An 18688-nucleotide genomic window follows, 5' to 3' on the forward strand; every position below is an offset into this window, starting at 1 on the left:
TCAGCCAGGACTTGTACATTAAGGAGACAATTAGAATCTCCGTGAAATGTGGTCGAATGAATGTGCTCAGCCCACACACGGAACGCTAATTGCATTTCATGTCTCATTTAATGTAGCCCCTGTAGAAGACCAACACAACACGCCGAACTTAACAAATCTCGCCCTCATTGTACTGTGAGTGTCTGTCATAAAATAAACCTTTGAATAAACGAAAAGTTTTGATTTGTTAAGGACAATTACTTGACATTTCCTTTCTTCTGAGACATTTGAAACTTAAACAAGCACAGTGAAACCACCGCAAAGTAACTAAACACAGTGAGTCATTACAGTGGAACTCGTTGTGTACTGCTGATCAGGTGATGCAATCCAAAATCTGTATCTGCAGGAACAATTTGATCATCAGCCACTGTTTAGTTTTACAGGATTAATGTGTATAATTCAACCCTGCAGATATCAGTGTTATACATAGGGGCACCTTTGTAAAATTACTTTGCCTTATTTGTGTGCATGGGGTCAGTGGAAGTGTTTATTATAATCAGTAAAAACAAACTGCGCCTGTTTGTGTTTCTGCTGCCTGATTTACAGACAGCTGGTCAGCTGGGGGACATGGCTTGTCTTTGCTGATTCCATGGCTTGTCTCCTTTTGGACTGCAGCAATGACAAACACAATTTTCCATTGTGGTATTCAAACCAGTTTCGCAACACTGCTGGGTCCACGCACACACACACACACACACACACACACAGAGTTTGACCGACATGCTGATATTGAAATTCTGAAGTCTAGATAAGCTCCCTCAGTCACTTGGAGGAAGCCACAACAACAAGTAAAGCCATGTAATGCAAGTAAAATGACATTTATATATGATATATAATCTACAATAATACATCATATCTGATTAAATCCTTGTCCATATTATTCACACTGCATTGTGCGCATCACTTACAGATGGTTAGTCATGTTAAAACAACCAAAGTATTTGTATTGCAGACAATTTAAACTCCAAACTGATCTCACTTAAACCGACACACACACACACGCACAATGTATTACTGAACATGTTCAGACGACAAATGACAAAACGATCAGTGTGCAAACAGAGAAACTGATCCACTCTCTAATCATGCCTTTGAGTTTCTATACACACAGAAACGGAGCAAAGACATTGACAGTCTTGCCACTCGTAGGCGAGGTCTTGCCCTTGACAGCCAGAGGAATTAGTGACCGCCAAGTGACAGATGGAGCAGCGACAGAGACAGATGACAGCGGGAGATGGAGATGCAGGGATGGCTGCATAATTCTTTACCAGCACTCCTAATTAAGAGGCAAAGAGGAGCGTCTATGCACAACTTTGCAGCCTGCGACTTAATTCTAAATGGGCAGCATCAACATAATAATACAGAAAGAGGTGATACACCTGCCAGTAGATAGACTATTTGGATTTTAGGGATTAAATTAAAAATGAGAAAAACATCATTAACTGCACTGTAAGTTTCTAACAACTGAGCACATCTGATAATATATGTCAGTTATTAGATGCAGTGATGATTGTTTAATGCCATAATGAGTCTAATTCATTCCATTAAAATATAAATAGGATGATATGATAAGGTCTGAACGCTCATGTAATCACAATGTGTGATCAGTCACAAATCTTCCACTAATTGTCAGAATGGGCTGCTCCGCTACATGTAGGAGTTTAACCTCTGACCTCAGCACAAATGGCACCATCACATAATCACTGACCGCTGCAGGATCATATCCACAACACGAGGGATCACAGACACACACACACACACACACACCAGAATGCACGGCTCACCAGCTGTAACATATCATAGATGGATTCGGTCGAGTGTCTGGAGTCCCTGCTCCTCCTAAAGGCTGACATGCTGGCAGGTCAAACAGAGTTCAACGAGGAGTCAGGTGTCCGTTTCCTGTCCTGTCTTTCCAGTCCAGGTAGCTTCTGTTCCTCTGTGCCACTCAGTGCCGCAAGGATTTATCTTCTTCCGCGTCCAAAATGTACGACTGATACACTGTGCAGGATGTATGGCTCTTCAATGTGTCCGACCAAACTGATAAAAAGTGTAAAAGTAAATGCCTGCTATTCAGCCCTCACAATACCGTTGGTAAAATCATTACTGTCGCAGCTGAACAAACAGGTCAAAACACAGATTGAATAGAACAGACTGAAATAAACAACAGCGTGTTATCCTACAGCATCTATCTTACTCAATTCCCCAGGACTGCCTCTGCATGCTCCCCTGTCATCTACCCGTTTCCACTCTCTCCTCCTCTTCTTCGTCTCTCTTTGCCTCTGTCCTTGCTGCCTATCTCACTTCTGTCCAGGTGTTGGAGAGCAGCAGCAGCACCATAGAATACAACAATAAATAAGATCAAACACCACATCCTCATGAGAGATGGAAGAAAAGAGGGGAGGAGAAAGGAGGGAGGAGAGAAGGGAAGGTGAGGAAGCAGTGGGTGGTGAGAGCCAAACACAGGAATACAGGAACAGCACAAAAAGACAACAGGCATCTGGCTTCTTTTTCTCATCGCAACTCAGAGAGACTTATGCCAACACACTTGAGAAAGGAGCCTGATTAAACAACAGGTAAATACTATGCACGAGCTCCTCCTCATATTTAAAATGAGTCTCTGAAATTCCCAAAGCATCAACCTTACGGAAGCAAGATTACACGATCGAAAGGAACAAATGTGGACACCAATTTGAAATAAAAACATACCCAGCACAGTAAGAAATGCCCTGACGCGCAGAACATCTCCTCCTGGTAGTCACAGCAGCTTGAAGTATATTCTACAAATGATCTCTGATACAAGTCCGACTGGAACTTCAAGTTCTCATCCCATGATTGCTTCGATCTAAAAGCCTGAAATTCACTTTCCAGCACCACCTTTGTCAATCCAGTGATGGCTCACCACACCACACCTGCTGCACACTTGTCTTCAGAGCAAGCATTACATAATACTTGAAGGAATAAGACCATTCCTCACAGTCCTGTCAGTGAAGATAGGAAAAGAATGTAAAGGCTGTTGAACATGAAGGTAAGGCTAAAGATTTTCTGATTTGTGGCCACAGTCTTAGTTCAAAAAGATCTTTGAAAGATCTTTGCTGGAAAAAAAACTTCAAGACATATAACCTTTTTCTCAAATGCAAGTGTGGTTTTATGACGTACATCAAATCTGATATTTAAAAAGTACCTTAAAATCAGTTACAAACAAATGAGCATACAGAGTGTGTACAAACACACAAACCTACACAATACACAATACGCAATACACAACACTTTGACCTCAGAGATGTGAAAAACACAACAGCTTAGCAGAGCATATTTAACAGTTAGAGGCAGGCAGCAAGTAAATAAAAAGAGCCCCGGCAGCAGTACCTTCTCTCTAGTCTCTCCGACACATGCATTTCCTAAGACAAATCTTTACTCTTTTACAAAATGTACTATCTCTCAGACCCGCCCTTCGGAACAGAGAGACAGGAGTACAGCACGAGGGAGGAGCGTGGAGGCAAGCACAAACCTGCTCTCACACCCGTCAGCTGGAACCGCGCACAGTGAGAGCAGGGATAAACGGAGATTACACGGATCCACATAACCTGGCATACACAAACACACAGCACACACTGATACACACTTGGTGTGTATCACTTGCATTTTGACATGGAGCCTTATACACTATATATAAGTAAACAGAAATATAACAATTTTGATGGCATGATGTACTTATGCTCAGGGGCAGGCATGTACTTGTCAATGTCAGTGAACACAGAGAGGGGGAAGGGAAGGGAGGGAGAGTCTTGAAGTTCAGTTTCATCTGAAATCAGGGAAACATGCAAATCCATAAATCCCCCCGAGGAATGATGGGATATACGCCATGACAGAGAGAGAGAGAGAGAGAGAGAGAGAGAGAGAGAGAGAGAGAGAGAGAGACAGAGAGAGAGAGAGAGAGAGACTTTAATCATTTAATCTGAAGTGAAAGGATGATTATGTTATGACATGACTCTTCACAAAGCTGTGCACGAACAGTTAGTCTTTGAGGGAGATCATTTGCACACTGCAACACTACAACTCTGAGAAGTTATGAGAGTGACGCAAGTGTTATGTGCAGGGATTTTTTTTTTTTTAACTTTCCCCAGCATTAATGACAGAACACAAGATAATACATTTTCAAATGAATCTAAATAAAAGCCTGTATTATCATATATTACATACATCCCATACTGTAGAAGACTTTCTGTCGCAACGGCTGCGTTTCTCTTACTGCCACCCAAGTTGGTTTATTAAATTTACCAAAAGGACATTTGTGAATGCTGGCATTTTTCCCTTTTTTGCTGTTTTTGGCCGTGCACCTTTCGAAGGGATTTATTTTGAGAGTGCTTGCTTCTTTTCTATGTTATCATATATTACAAACACAAGGAATACAATTCTATAAATGCCTGAATGCTAAAATATTCCAATCAATATTGGTAATCATACTTTTAAATTTAATTTTGGAACCAGATCTGCTCTTGGTTGCATGTTTACTGTTGTTGTCTTGCATGCATGGCTTCATGAATCAGCAGCACAGTGCTCCCTCTAGTGGTAAACTGTGAGATGACAGCAACAACTGGGACAAAACTGGAAGGCCTGATTAGAGGGCAGTGACAAAAGGCAGGAGATAGGGTGATTTAAAAGAAAAAGAAAACAAAAGATTTAACAGCTAAAGCTACTAAAGCTAAGTCTGAACTACAGATATTCTGAACTTATGGATTCTTAGTGTGTAGTCTGTAACTACGTTAAACAAATGCACTGCATACAAGGAGCAATTTAATCAGGAGTGAATCAAAACAAACCCTGATGAAAACTGTACCCCCCACCCCTCACACACACTGAATTATGCATTTCCCATTTCAAATACCCCTAAGCTAAACTGATAGAGGTTTGTAAATTATAACCAGCACTTGTCAGTGAGGCTGACTACACCTTGGAGAACACTAGCAATCACCGGCATCTCTATTATCGCAAGCAATCGTCGTTTTATTCTCTGGTTGGTTTATCATATTGAGGAGGTGGCTCTGTGCTTTGTCTAAAATAATGAACCTCCTTGTTTCCTCCGGCTAGCCAGACACTCATTTATCTCCACTAAATGATGTGAAACACTGCGGAGAATGAAGTAATTAGAATGTGGGGATAATTAAAATTGTCCCACTTTGCCTCTTTTTCCTCAGTCTTGCCACCATGTGACCACAGGCGGTGGGTGAAATGAGGTAAGACACAATCTTCAGCACTTTGGAGGCTTTCCAAACACGAGAGCAGGGGAAACAAAACCGTGATCAACATGAGCAAAAAAAAAAAGAGCAACCTAAATTTAAAAGGATAAATAACATGGTTGTGGAAATTCCCAGGGATTCTGTGGCAAGTTTGGATTATATTTGTTGACAAGAGGAAGCATCCAAGTGCTTCAGGCTCAGGTCAGGGCCCGCAGTCGGCTGGAGAGCTAAGGGAGCCGAGCTGTTTGAGCGCCAACAGCGGCCTCATGTTGTTTATGGTAAGGAGCAGCAGGGGGTTAGCGAGGAGGAGGTGGGTAAACAAGGACAGGAAGTCAGGAGAAAACTGGAAGGACGGGAGAAAAGAAAGAGAGTTCAACACAAAGATAATGAGACAGCATGATCAGAAAGGACAAACAAAAGAAAATTCACTGAGCTGTCATGTCTGACACAGGACACGGTCACATTGTCGCTTTCAATTATGGGGACAAAATATATGACAATACATCACGGTAGAAAAACAAGGGTGGAGAGAAAGGAGGATGAAAAGGGAGGCTAACACAGACAGCAGATGGAAATTAGAAGAGAAACCAGACAGCACACGTTACACTGGAGCAGGAGCAGGAGGTGAGAGACTGAAAGGTGAGATGAAGATCATAGATTTTCAGAGCTTTGTTAATACTGTAGCACTGCTCTGATGTGCTGCTTTGCCCTACATTGTCTTGCTTGCAGGGCTTTTATTTTCCTTCTATATTCATGTGGAACAGGACCTGATAATAAACCAAAAAGCACATGTCTAAGCATTAAATAAAAAGGGACGACATTACAGACAGGGTGGGCAATATCCTAGACTTCAGCCTTCATTACTGTGCCTCCAAAGAGACTACATTGTTTCACATGGGGGATCTAGTGGTATAATACACCATCAAACCTCTTGGTTGATGAACAAACATGTTGTATTAGACTTAAAGCCTGTTTTTACTTAATTTGTATATGCAAATGTGTCCTCATTTAATGGTTATTAGATGCTACAATGAGTTTCCTTCAATCAGTAAAACCATGTACAGCTACCCTGACACTGGCGACATTGCATAATCTTTTAAACATTAAAATGATTAAACTAAACACCACTCAGAAGGCGTTATATAAAGATTGCATGCTGTGTTTTGTGTTTTCTACTGTTTCACTTATTAGAATACATTTAAATGGATTTCTTCTTGCATGTAGAAACACTACAAGCTTAAAATAGCAAAATCCTTTAAATGTTAATTTGTGCGGCGGTTCAAACAGTTTTGTAAAGTTTAACGAGTTTGGAATCACTGGATGTTTTCCCCACATCACGTGCACCAAATCCAGTCCCTCCTGGCAACCCTATCTGTCGGTATTTCTCTCATCTTTGCATACTTTGCTTCCAACTAATAATGGCACATTGAAGTCACAGAACCACCACTGTCCAACAGGACTGGAGCTGGCTCTGACCTCACCCATTATTTGGCCCTCGAGACTGAAGCTCACTGACACATATCCAAGAGAGAACACAGCCCTGTCCCTTCCCTTTCCTCATCTTTTGTTCATGTCTGGGCTATCGAGATAGAGGTCCAGGAAAAAAAAAAATGTTTCTGGTGGTTACTGGTTATCAGACATTGCCATGGTAATGGAAGTGACAACCGTATCCAAGGGAGACCGGCTGGCACACGGCATGTCCCAGCAATCACTGAGCCGACCCTGATCAGACCAGACATAAACTTAATTAGACAGTGATGCCGTTTGCTCACTATTTCACTCACCTGTCTGTCTCCATCTCTGTGCTCCGGAGTGCACACACATCCAGTGCATACCATGCACACATCTGTTCATGTGCTGGGTCTGACACTCGAGCTATTCAACGCACCACAAAGTAGTCATGTAATATGTTGTCAGCACTCTATAAAAACTAGTCTGTTATTTATTTGAGAATAAGATTACAGTATGTTGTAGGTGAAATTATAAATTTACTGCATGAAATAATCATCGTGTTGGACTTGAATCTACTAACAAGCAACTTCAAAGCGAGTATGAGCGTGTGAAATTTGGTGTAATGGCTGTGTGTGTGTGCCAAACCACTTACACACTTGTTTTTCTCGTCTCAGATCTTTCTGTCCCAAAACACCCTTTGTGTAAAGGTCACAAGTATCACATGGGAAAAAAAGCCTCTGAACGTCTTCCAGCTTTCAAGCTACATGCTACACACACAAAGAAACACCTGACACGAGGGAAGAAATATTTAGCGTAAGACCTGCCAGACGGTTTTTATATAATCGTAAACACATGGTCAAGTACTGGTTCAAACATACATCCACAATGTGTGGGATTGTTGGTCAGTGATATCAGTGTTCTCTTTTTCTGTCTGACAGATCTGAGATCAGAAACAGTGAGAAATTAACCACACTGCTGCTGAAGCTAAAAAAAAAAAAAGTCAGCAGGCTGAAAGATGGCAGCACAACAACAGAGCTTATCACTTCAAACACCAGCATTGATCCACGGGTCACACACACACACACACACACACACACACACACACACCAAAACTGCTGGTCTTTATCTTAGTCTGCAACAACACATCTGACAGGGGGCGTATGATACTCCATCCCCTGTAGAACTAGACTGTGTATCCCCTGCTTCCTTGCATGTGTGTGTCTATGTATGTCTGTCTTAGTGTGTACACGTATCTAAAGTTGTGTCTTTGCTTCCCATATCCTACCTTCTGTCCAGTCCCCATGCAGGTTTTGTCTTCTGGATGATTGCCGGGACTCTGCAGGGTCAGCCGAGATCCTTCCTCCATACTCTCATCTGGGCTCTCCGCCGTCAACCCTGACACCTCATCCAGGATGTCCTCTACAATCAGAGACAAAGGACAGCACTTACTAGGGAGCAGTGTTTACACAAAATATATATATCATAGATACGCTTGTGTTTTAAAACAGCAATCTGTAAGAGGACATCCCTGTTCCTTCACACATTGCTTTCTCCACCCTATAACCCTCTGCGTTTCCTATTACATGACTGTATAGTCTCTATTATTTTATCCATATCCGTGAGAAATTTCCAATTTATTTCCTCTGTGGAGAAGGCCGCTTGTATGCACCCGTCTCCTCTTAAGCATGACATCACCAATAACCTCCATCTGGCTGCTGAAGTGTTTTTACTCTCTGTCTGACCCCTTTGCGTATGGCATATCCTACACAATGACAGCTCCACACTGCTGAGGGATTCATATAAATATTCATAGTGCTCCGAGTCCCTGTATAAACAATGCCAGCTTGTCAGCTCGTGCACTGCGAGCCCCAATTTATAAAAGGAATACAAATGGTGCCCTTGCACGGATGAAAAAGAGCAGGTCAGAGGAAAGCTGGCGGCTGCCTGCAGGTTAGTTATCAGACAGCATCTATGCATAATTAGCAGGTCGCCCTGTTCACTCTCGGCTTAAAAAAAAAAAAAAATCACCATCTGTATTTTCTCCCTTTTTCCACCACACAAAGTCGGGGGTATAGAGGATGTATGATGGTACAAGACAAGAAACATGAATACAAAACAAAAAAGCACATTAAAGGATCATTGCACAATTTTAGATTCAATCTAAAAGGGTAGCTTTGTTTGGTGTTTCAAAGTTTCCACCGATCAAACAATCTTTCTATGAGCTGTTGAATTTCCCTTCGGGGATGAATAAAGTTCTTTCTATTCTATTCTATGCTGTCAAGTCATGGATATAGTTAGCATCAGTAGGGTTATCTCTGATCTAACCCTGACCAGACAGAAACACTTGTTACATAACAGCACAAAGCACCTAAGTGAGATTGTAGTGATTCCTGTGACTTCAAAAGGCCAGATTCCATGTCAAAGCAGCAGGTCAAGTTTTACCTGATTTGACGGCCCTGAACGAACTTACATCATAATTTGAAACTGAAAAAGAAGCTCACAATATCTGTCACTAGAGGACACTGTTTGTAGCCTGGTTCCAGACCATAGACCCCGCCCACTCAACTAAGTAGGCTTGCATCTTTGGTCTGGCATACTTCAATGAATTTGTGATTTATCTCGTCCAAACGCTGGACGGACCAATGAACGCCGGGGGTCTAGCGATTAGCCAATCAGCGCCACGCTGATGTCAAGCTGTGCGCCGGTGGGTAACTGGTGAGGATAGCAACAATGGCGACCGCTACAGATCCTACAGACCACATTAACGATGCTATCGAGGTATTTCACCACTACTTGCGTTAATGGAGGACCAAATTAAGGAAGCTGCTAAACTGGATTTGACGGCGATGCAGCTGGGCGTGCACAACGACAGAGATATTTTAAATGGGCAATGCTCACTTGTTTTCGGCACCCCCGAGGCATGGATACTAATGACGTCAGATTCTGGGTGAGTCGTTGATCTCTACTGATTGGTTAGGGAAAAATCAAATTCCCTCCCCCTTGTAAATCGCCTTCAATGGAAGCCATGTCAGACTGAAGGTTCTGGGAGCTTCAGTCTGACACTCAGGCTACACTGTTTGTATACATCATCTAACTTAGTTCAAAACACAAATAATGACAACAGTGCATCCAAAAACTTTGTTGTAGAACAGGAGGCTTTACCTTGGCTCTGGGAGAAGATGTCTGTGGCTGGGTCCTGCTCCCCATCAGAGCGCCGGGGTGGAAGGGAGCACAGCACCTGAGGATCCAGCTGGGGCAGGGTGCTGATGCTTAAGGTCAACGCTTGGTTTACAAATGCAGCCCTCATGTCATCCATTTGGAGGGCAGATGCAGGTTTACCATTCAGCAGCAGAATCTCGTCCCCTGCTTTCAAACCTGGTGGAGAGGACAAAACAAAGTGAGCTTATATAGGTGACTCCTTTAATGCTGACAAACAGCACATTGTGTCCTTTAAAGCGGCTTAATTTTGGAGAGAAATACACTGCAAAGACAGAGTAATAAAAGCAGCACACAGTAAGTGAAAGGATTATCTGGCAACAACAGAGCACCATCCAACACAGCAGCTTTCCTGTGGGCCATCAACTCAAGAGTGCTAATGTGTACAAATGATCTGCACAAACAAAACTTCAGTGCCATACTCCTCAACAGCAGCTCTGTGGCTAATCAGACATGTTGGGACTCTAATGTGTTCCAGTGCATTAAAAATGCATCCCTCTGTGCATGTTTGCTTGAGGCAAATGCTGATCTAACAAGACTGGATGGTTTTAAGAAGGACGGTGCAATTCCTGTCTATTCCTGTCCTATCATCATGAAGATCATCTGTGTGGGACTTTATATATTGAAGAATCCGTGAACTTCAGTGGAACAAACTCTGCGTTTCAAATCGCGTACTTGTTCTTTTGACTTTATGTACTGCAGCTGTCCTTACAAAGTACACACTGTTGCACGGAATATGCATACACTCAGGACATACTCTGCTTTCATGTAATGTCACAATAATTAGAAAATTAGTTTCAGACTGGGTAAATTAACCTGAACGCCCCCTCAAGTCAGAACAGCACCTCGGAAAGTAAGTGAAAATTTGGGTCCATGAGTTGCCGAGTTGACGTCATATGCGCAGACACATGGCGGATGACAGCAAATGTTTAGCTGATGGTAACAAACTTTTCATTAATTCACATATTGCATGTCAATTTTTTGCTCCAAAGTATTTCGTAATATGGTATTAGGTTGTAACCTTAGTTTCTGTCCAGACCTAGATTAATAAGAAAAGTTAGCAATGGTCAGGTAATGCAATATTTCATTGGTTATAAGGGGATATACTGGTGCTGCAATAAGTCTGAGACAAAATTATGTTTAACATAAAGCTTCAAACTGTTACCAACCTGTTGTTTAAATGCTCTAAGCAATAAACACAAGACATATTTTTGTAGCATCCATATTTTTTCCATATTACTACTTAAAAGCTCATGAACACACAAATGTTGAAAGAGCGGCTTCCCAATTCTGGAAATGGGACCATCCGAGGAGCACATGAATGCAGCATAAAAAAGAAAAAGTATGCTATTTGAAATGTAGCAGAGCTTAACATTACCATTTGCCGTTACCTTGGAGATACAACAAAACGCCATTGTCCGCCAGAGACAGACGTTTGCCCTAAGTGTTCTGCTTTTGCTACTTTGCAGTTCTGTACTTTTAATTTTAAAGTCATAACTGCATACATTGTAGATTGTTTGAGATCAATGAATTGATAGTCATTACGACTTCTGTCAGCTGTCATTGAGCTGACACCTGTCTGCTCATTCAATGTGACGTATCTTCCGCCGCACAAAGGATTGTAGGTCAGAATAGCAAGAAAAAAATTGCTGCCTTGTATACTGCAAAATGCAACCGGATGTAGTAGGACATCCTGGTATTTTTGGCATACTGCACCTGACACGCTATGTCTTGGGACATTTCTGGCATCCTTAATAGTACAGTATTATGGTTAATGGAACGCACTGACTGCTTCAGCTTGAGGCTTTTCCTCTTGCCCCTCCCCTCGACCACCTGTGCCTGGCTCTGGTAATTGAGAATTAGCACTCAATCAGCCAACCAATTAACAGACAACCTAACCCAATAAAGCTGATTGGTTGTGACAGCTGTTTAGGGGACCTGACAGCAGTCTCACCTGCCCCCACTGCAGAATTAAGAAAGACAAAGGGTTGCACATGAGCACATGTTCGCTTGCTATTGTTTCTTCAGTCTCATTATATAGTAATAGAAACAGCAGACAGTCTCTGATATGGCTATCGTAACGCACTGAATGCTACAGACACACACACAGTTACATATATAGACACACAAGGCACACATTTAGCCCTAAGTTATGACCTAGTTGTCTGGGATGTGAAATGTCAGCTGTAGCAGAGTCTTTATTGGACAGAGATAACCCCTCTGGCCATATACTGCTGAGTATGTGTATGTGTGTGAGTGTGTTTGGCTGTGTGTGCTGCATGTATATGTGTCTGTGTGTGCGCTTCTGTAGGGGGAGGGGGAGCAGGAATTACTGTGTGTGAGAGAGAGAGAGAGGGAAAAGACCCTTTGGGGCTCCTTGTCCAGAGATGGCCTGGTTTCTGCGTATGCCCTGCAGAAATTGAAGCGTGATTTCTTTCACTCCCCATTCATTCTCCTTCCTCTTAGTAAAACACATGCACACATACACAGGCTCATCCCGACGTACACACAGACCTACTAATGTTGTGCCTGACATACTTTATTCTGTGATTCAGCGAAACATAGTGTAATCTTACAAAAAAAGATGCATTGTGTTGTCTGGATGCCACAAGCTTTATCTATCTCTTCTCTACTATAGAGGCGGCGAGTTAGTGCAGCTGTATCCTCTGGCAGGCTGGCAGCCTGCTAAGCTAGCAGCTTTTTAGATTGCTAATGCACTGGAGGACACAATCTCACACTTGAGTAACCTTGGTCTGACCCTGGGGCACAGTAGTGGGGCACGTTATTTTCTATACATTAGTGTTGTATCTACAGAGCGCCCATGTGTTTTTCAAATGCATTAGGTCTCTCCGGCTCTGTTAAAAGACACAGACTAACAAATGGGGGTCGATCTTGAGACCCGGCTGTTCAATCAGCAGGCTGATGCAGACAAAGGAATGCTGTTTTGCTCTAAGGAAAGAAAAAAATGCCACATATTTAAAGCGCCTATGCAATCTTTTTATTTTTCATGGATCAAGGTTTTGGCACATCACCTTCAGGTTAAAAGCCAGTCATCATCAGACTGATAAATTTAGTGTACAGGACAGCTGATTAAAGTCTTTTTAGACAGGCTGATGCAAGCACCCAGATGTTTTTTTTTTAATATTTTGTAGTTGCTGGTTCATATCATGTGGACATACTGAAGTTGGAGGCCTTTCTTGGCAGTGAATGACCTCTCTACGGACTCCATTTCTAAGTTGATGTTTATTGCCTTATAAATCCTGAAAAAGGCAATATGTTGATTCATAGAATTTAAATGGACAGTTCACCCCGAAATAAAAACCACATATTTTTCCTCTTACCTGTAGTGCTATTTATCAGTCTCGATTGTTTTAATGTGAGTTGCAGAGTGTTCAAGATATCGGCCATGGAGATGTCTGCCTTATCTTGGATATAATGGAATGACATGGCACTCGGCTTGTGTTGCTCAAAGCACCACAAAAACACTTTAAATGAAACTCAACAGTGATGTCTCTAGAGAAATCATGACCTGGTTACTCAAGGTAATTCACAGACCTTATTGTGAGCAGTTTCATATGCAACTATTTTTTTTCTACTGATCTACACTCACCAACTGAATCACCGTGCACAAGGAAGCGTGCATCTACTCATGGACGAAAGGCTTGTGCTCATGACAATGAGAGATGTAAGCATTAATGGCATCTTCATTGACTGAGCTGTAACGTGAGCTAGCTCATAGGTGCTGTCAGTATCGAACTATTAGTTAAAATGTTATCATGATTGTTGTTAATTTTGACAGCTATTTTATATTTAGTTTTAGTCTTGAGACAAAAACACTTCATAGTTTTAGTCAAGTATTTTCTATATGTTTTTTAATCTTAGACTAATCCAGTTAGGCTAATTCATGTATCAGAAATTAGCATCATGGTGACAGGTTGTATAAATATTTCACAACAACTACAAATAATTTCTACACATTTACAAACTGTCATTTCTCCAGCAGTTTTTGACAGGTTTAAGCTCAACATCTCTCTATTTATGCTCTCAAAACCTTTGACATCACAAATAACTAATCTGAGACAACTAGGATTTGTACCCAAGCACAGTGGTTTCCGTCCATCAATGTGCTATGTGCTAACAGTTTCGTCAAGCCTCGTCTGATCAACGAAAACTAAACATAGATTTAATCTTAGTTATTATCATCAAGATCTATTTAGCTTGTCATCGTCTTGTTTTCATCATTGAAAAAAAGGCTGTTGATAAATAGCACAACAGGTAAGAAGAAAAATGTGTTTTTGATTATGGGGTGAACTGTCCCTTTAAAATAAAAAGCCTGCATCACAGTAATGAGTGTGCAGCTTTCCCCTCTTTCCTTTGACGCCTACATGCAAGTCAACACCTTTTTAGACCAAATAAAGGGAATTAATTGCATGCTTAACAGCTGTTGACTGTTGCCAGTGTTTCTGGAGCATTTATGTCTGTGTGTATGTCTTTGTGTTCGGGCTGACATGCAACAAATCAATAAGCTATTAAAACAAAAAAGGCTGGGAAAACTGTATTTTTGATTTTTATGGTGAACTCCTGACCAGCAAAGGTCAGTTTTCAATCAGATTCAGAGTTACTAAGTTATGGAACAGCTTCTCCCATTTATCAAAAAAATGCTCCTCTGTGAAATGTTTTAAAAGATGTTTAAAAGATCATTTAACTGCTGTCTCGTAATGTATTGTCTATGTATGTGATTGTCTTGATGTTCACTGATAAAGATCCTAACTATCATTATTATCTTTATTATTATTATTGCCCATAAGTTGCCAATAGTCATGCGCGCGCACACACACACACACACACACACACACACACACACACACACACACACACACACACACTCAATTACACTCTTTGTTTTTATTTTCATATTATTGTTGTTAGTCACTATTAATTCTTACTAATTTTTCATGTTTTGTGTTTCTGTTGTTATATTATTATAAGGTGGAGGTTTCTAATAAGCCCACCGTGGTTTTTTGCCTCTCCTTGCACCGTCTTGACATCATTTGTTATATTTCATGTGTATTTTTTAATTGTGCGAAATAAAGAACCAAAGAACCAACTGTCCCTTTAAAATAAAAAAGTCTGCATCAGAGTAGTGAGTGTGCAGCTTTACTCTCTTCAGTTAACATCTACCTGCAAGCCAACATCTTTCTAGACAAGGTGTGCACTTTCTTTCTCTTCACCACTTCTTTTATCTGTCCCGAGCCACTGGGCTTCTCTCTCAAACAAAAGAGATCTAGCTTTGTTGGCTCAGCATCTGATGCGATGCAGTCACACAAGGCTGCACTGATAAGACGCCATGTGGGATCAGGTGTTTCTCAGGTCAGGTGTTTGGGTGTTGAGTGTGCAATGTCAACTCAAGAGAGAAATATGTGCCATGCTTTTACATACCCTTGACATAATCCCTAGTGTTATGCATACAGGTTCAGCAATAGTACCTGTCCTGGATTTGTGTTTTGTTTTATTTATTTCATCTTCTATGTACTGAATGTGCAATAAAATCCATCCTTCGTGTTTGCTTGTTAATAAAAAATAAATATGTACCTTTAGCAGAGGCCAGTCCCTCGGTTTTCACTTCAGTAATATGAAGCTGCTGCATCCCATCTTCATCTATAACTGCCACAGAAAAACCTATGGATGCGGATAACACGACACTCAGAGATTGAGTCATTAATTCTTCCAGCCCTCTTTGAAAAATCTCACTTTGACAGTGTGAACTGCTGCCTTGTAACTACCAAGCGATTAGATCCACTTTAAATTAAATGCACTCACACTGGGTCATCCCTCTTTAGTGACTAACAAAGCATGACTCAATGAAGTCTATTAAAAAATCAATTTGATACAGAATTTAAGAGTATAACAGGAACAGGTTTAAAAAGGGATATTGTCAGAGACAAGCATACCGTATCCAATGGTGCAGGACTCTGCTTTGTCAAACCGGATCACCTTGGTAGCTTTGGGGCAAATCTCAATCTCTTTGTAGAGCTGCAAACACAAGAAAATCATATTTAATTGGCATAAAATGGAGGATGGCGGTGTTGTTAAATGGAGGTCAAGGTCATGTTATCACTCTTAATAAAGAATGGATAGATTCATGTATTATTCAGGCTCCTTAACGGAGCAATCGCACGTGAAGGTTGCGGGGTCAAAATCCAGGTCAAGTCTGAGAAGTGAGTGGGTTCTCAGACGACGGTTTGACCTCACAGCGGGCGAGAGCATAGACACAGCTGTGTGTATGAAGCAACAGACGGGGGACAGGAGTCTGCAGTGTGTAATGTGCTTCGCTGTGGAGAAAATAATAATGTAATATCATAGACCAAGGATGAAAGAGGGTGAAATGAGTCACTGATCAAAGCAGGGAGATAAAAGACCTCTTGAGGAAAAAGAGCCAGTTATACAATGACTTTGTTTTGCGACTGAGTTCAGTGTATCACCTACAAAACACCGTCGCAAAGAGAATTCATTCTGGGGTTCGCAGCGGGCTGAATAATGTGGAGGTGAGGTCCTTTTCAATGAGAGTGATTGTTTATATGAATAATAGTGCACATAATACACTCGGAATGCTATTTTGCATAATTTATAGCGTATGCGATGCTGCTTTTTTTTCGCATCTTGGGAATTTTGTATGCATTGCAAATTAAATCTGTCATCCAAGTCATAAAACATGCACAAGCTTGCATCCAGATCTGCCTAGAATGAAACAAAAATTAATTAGTAATAAGGTGAAGACCCTAAAATCCAAATGGGACGTTGTGTCTTAGTTGAGACTGTAATACAACACAAAACAAAACAAAAAAAGGAACTTAAAATTACACATATAGTGAAATAACTGTACTGCATATCTTTCATTATCTGATATGGGTGTTGTCACGTTATTTCATCACAGGTTGTTACCACAGTGTGTGTTTTCTCACCAGATCAGAGATGTCCTCTTCGAGCGTGGGAACATAAAAGAGCATTTGGTTGTCAATCCACATCTTCAAACACAGGTAGTGGCCGGAGGGGTCTATCTTGTGGGTCTGGAGGCAACAAGAAAAGAGAGTAATGAAGTGTTTAATGGGAGGTAACTCCTAAAATAGACAATCATAACCACTGTATTCATTCTTCCTTCCAAAATAAGACTCACTCTAATTGCTTGTGATTTATTTTCCCTGCGGTTTGACGCCAATCTTGTCTTCTAAGGTAACACATGGTTAGTATTTTAAAGTCACCAAGCAAAACACCATTATGATTTCCATTGCCACACTCTATAGCTTATGATAGAGCTATATCCCCTGACACAGACATATACCGTGTATTAAATCATGTATGTAATTCACATATATCTACATGCATGTAACACACAAGGGCCATGAATTAGATGCTCCAGTTCCTTGTGACATTTTTGTAGCATGCATGCACACAAACGCCCACACACATGCCAATCAGCTTTCCACTTGTTTCAACAGACCTGAAATGTATACATATCATTAGGCATTATTATTGTCGTGTGTCTCTGGCTGAGTCCAATTAAAGCGAAGAGGAGATGGAGTGCAAAGAAAATTGACAAGACTGTGTCAGACAGTAGTATGCAGTGTATATTGTAAGGCGAGAAAACGTCGGGGAAAAGATCTGTGACACTGTCAGTCAAAGTGCACAGGCGGCATCTACAGTGTTATTTTCTGCCCTAGTAGAAGTGCCAGAGACAGTCTCATATCTCGGTATTCTCAGATTCATATTCAGATTTAAATTCAAGAAGACGAGACGAATTTTAAAAGGTTGACTTTTGCATGTTTGCCTGTCTTCAGCTGTCAACAGACTGTAAAATAGTAAGATTTCATCCTTATGCAACCGCTTATGGTATTCAAAACTCCCCTCAACAGAGCTGCCTGCAATTGAGACGCGTTCCTTAACATTGCATGTGGTTTGACAAACCTGTTAAAATGAATTATTTGCATGAAGAACAGCTGTTGACTGCTGCATTTATGTGTGTCTATATGTGTGTGTGCAGGCTGACATGCAATAAAGCAATGAGCTAAGAGAACGAAAAGGCTGTATCTCACCTACATCACTCCAAATTGTTGAACAAGTGCATAATGTTCGGTCTTTAATATCACTCTTATGTGCAATGTATTGTGCAGCATGTACTTAAACGTTTGCACTGCTATCAGTAATAGCCCACCTTGCAGACGGTGCTCAGGACTTCCAGCGCTGTCTCGCCGGGCTGTATGATGGCCAGGACAGGCTGATTGTTCGGCAGGCACACCCAGGAGGGAGTCAGGTAATCGGGAACCCAAATGTCACTGTCTACGTTTTGCTGAGGAAGGATTTTTACTGAGCCCTCTCTCTCCTTCTGAAAATGCAACACGCACACACAGGCAGAGAGAGAGAGAGAGAGAGAGAGAGGGTTTATGCATGTTTGAGCAGCCTTGGTGCTCAGTGAACGAAGAAGGCACCCCATAATAAATTCAATGTTATCATGAAAACCTTTCAATTCTAATTGAGGTTCTGCTCAGTAAAAGAGGAAAAACATATTCTATTATCCACAATTCAAATTGCTTAAATCATGTGTTAATCCCCTTCTTGTTCACTAACACAGATTTGCTAAGATTGATTAGACTAATATGATGGATACTGGTGGTGGCCTGAAAGCAGCAGGAGATCTGATTACAAAATCTAATTCATTTGTGTTGATGAGAGCCTCTTGGTACAACTGT

General features: G+C 41.3%; 1 protein-coding gene and 1 long non-coding RNA gene across 8 annotated transcripts in view; one reads left to right on the top strand and one right to left on the bottom strand.

Moving 5' to 3' along the window:
- The window catches only part of LOC125898995 (rho guanine nucleotide exchange factor TIAM1-like), a 92326-nt gene that overhangs the window by 11064 nt on the left and 62574 nt on the right, over window positions 1-18688 (bottom strand). For 4 of the 7 annotated variants that reach the window (XM_049593119.1, XM_049593118.1, XM_049593117.1 and 1 more), the window contains 6 exons: window positions 18154-18324; window positions 16907-17011; window positions 15896-15977; window positions 15537-15623; window positions 9891-10103; window positions 8014-8147 (listed from right to left, as the gene is read on the bottom strand). In XM_049593119.1, coding sequence (XP_049449076.1) covers window positions 8014-8147; window positions 9891-10103; window positions 15537-15623; window positions 15896-15977; window positions 16907-17011; window positions 18154-18324 — 792 coding nt within the window. Of the gene's footprint in view, window positions 1-1823; window positions 2717-2745; window positions 2910-3405; window positions 3480-8013; window positions 8148-9890; window positions 10104-15536; window positions 15624-15895; window positions 15978-16906; window positions 17012-18153; window positions 18325-18688 lie in introns of those variants that run through there. The other 3 variants (XM_049593123.1, XM_049593122.1, XM_049593121.1) reach the window with 3 other exon arrangements.
- LOC125899000 (uncharacterized) lies at window positions 3001-8128 on the top strand. Its single transcript, XR_007450699.1, has 3 exons — window positions 3001-3064; window positions 5235-5273; window positions 8025-8128. It is a non-coding gene; the product is annotated as an uncharacterized LOC125899000 (long non-coding RNA).

This window comes from Epinephelus fuscoguttatus, linkage group LG12 (assembly GCF_011397635.1).
Source record: "Epinephelus fuscoguttatus linkage group LG12, E.fuscoguttatus.final_Chr_v1".
In the NCBI taxonomy this organism is placed as follows: Eukaryota; Metazoa; Chordata; class Actinopteri; order Perciformes; family Serranidae; genus Epinephelus; species Epinephelus fuscoguttatus.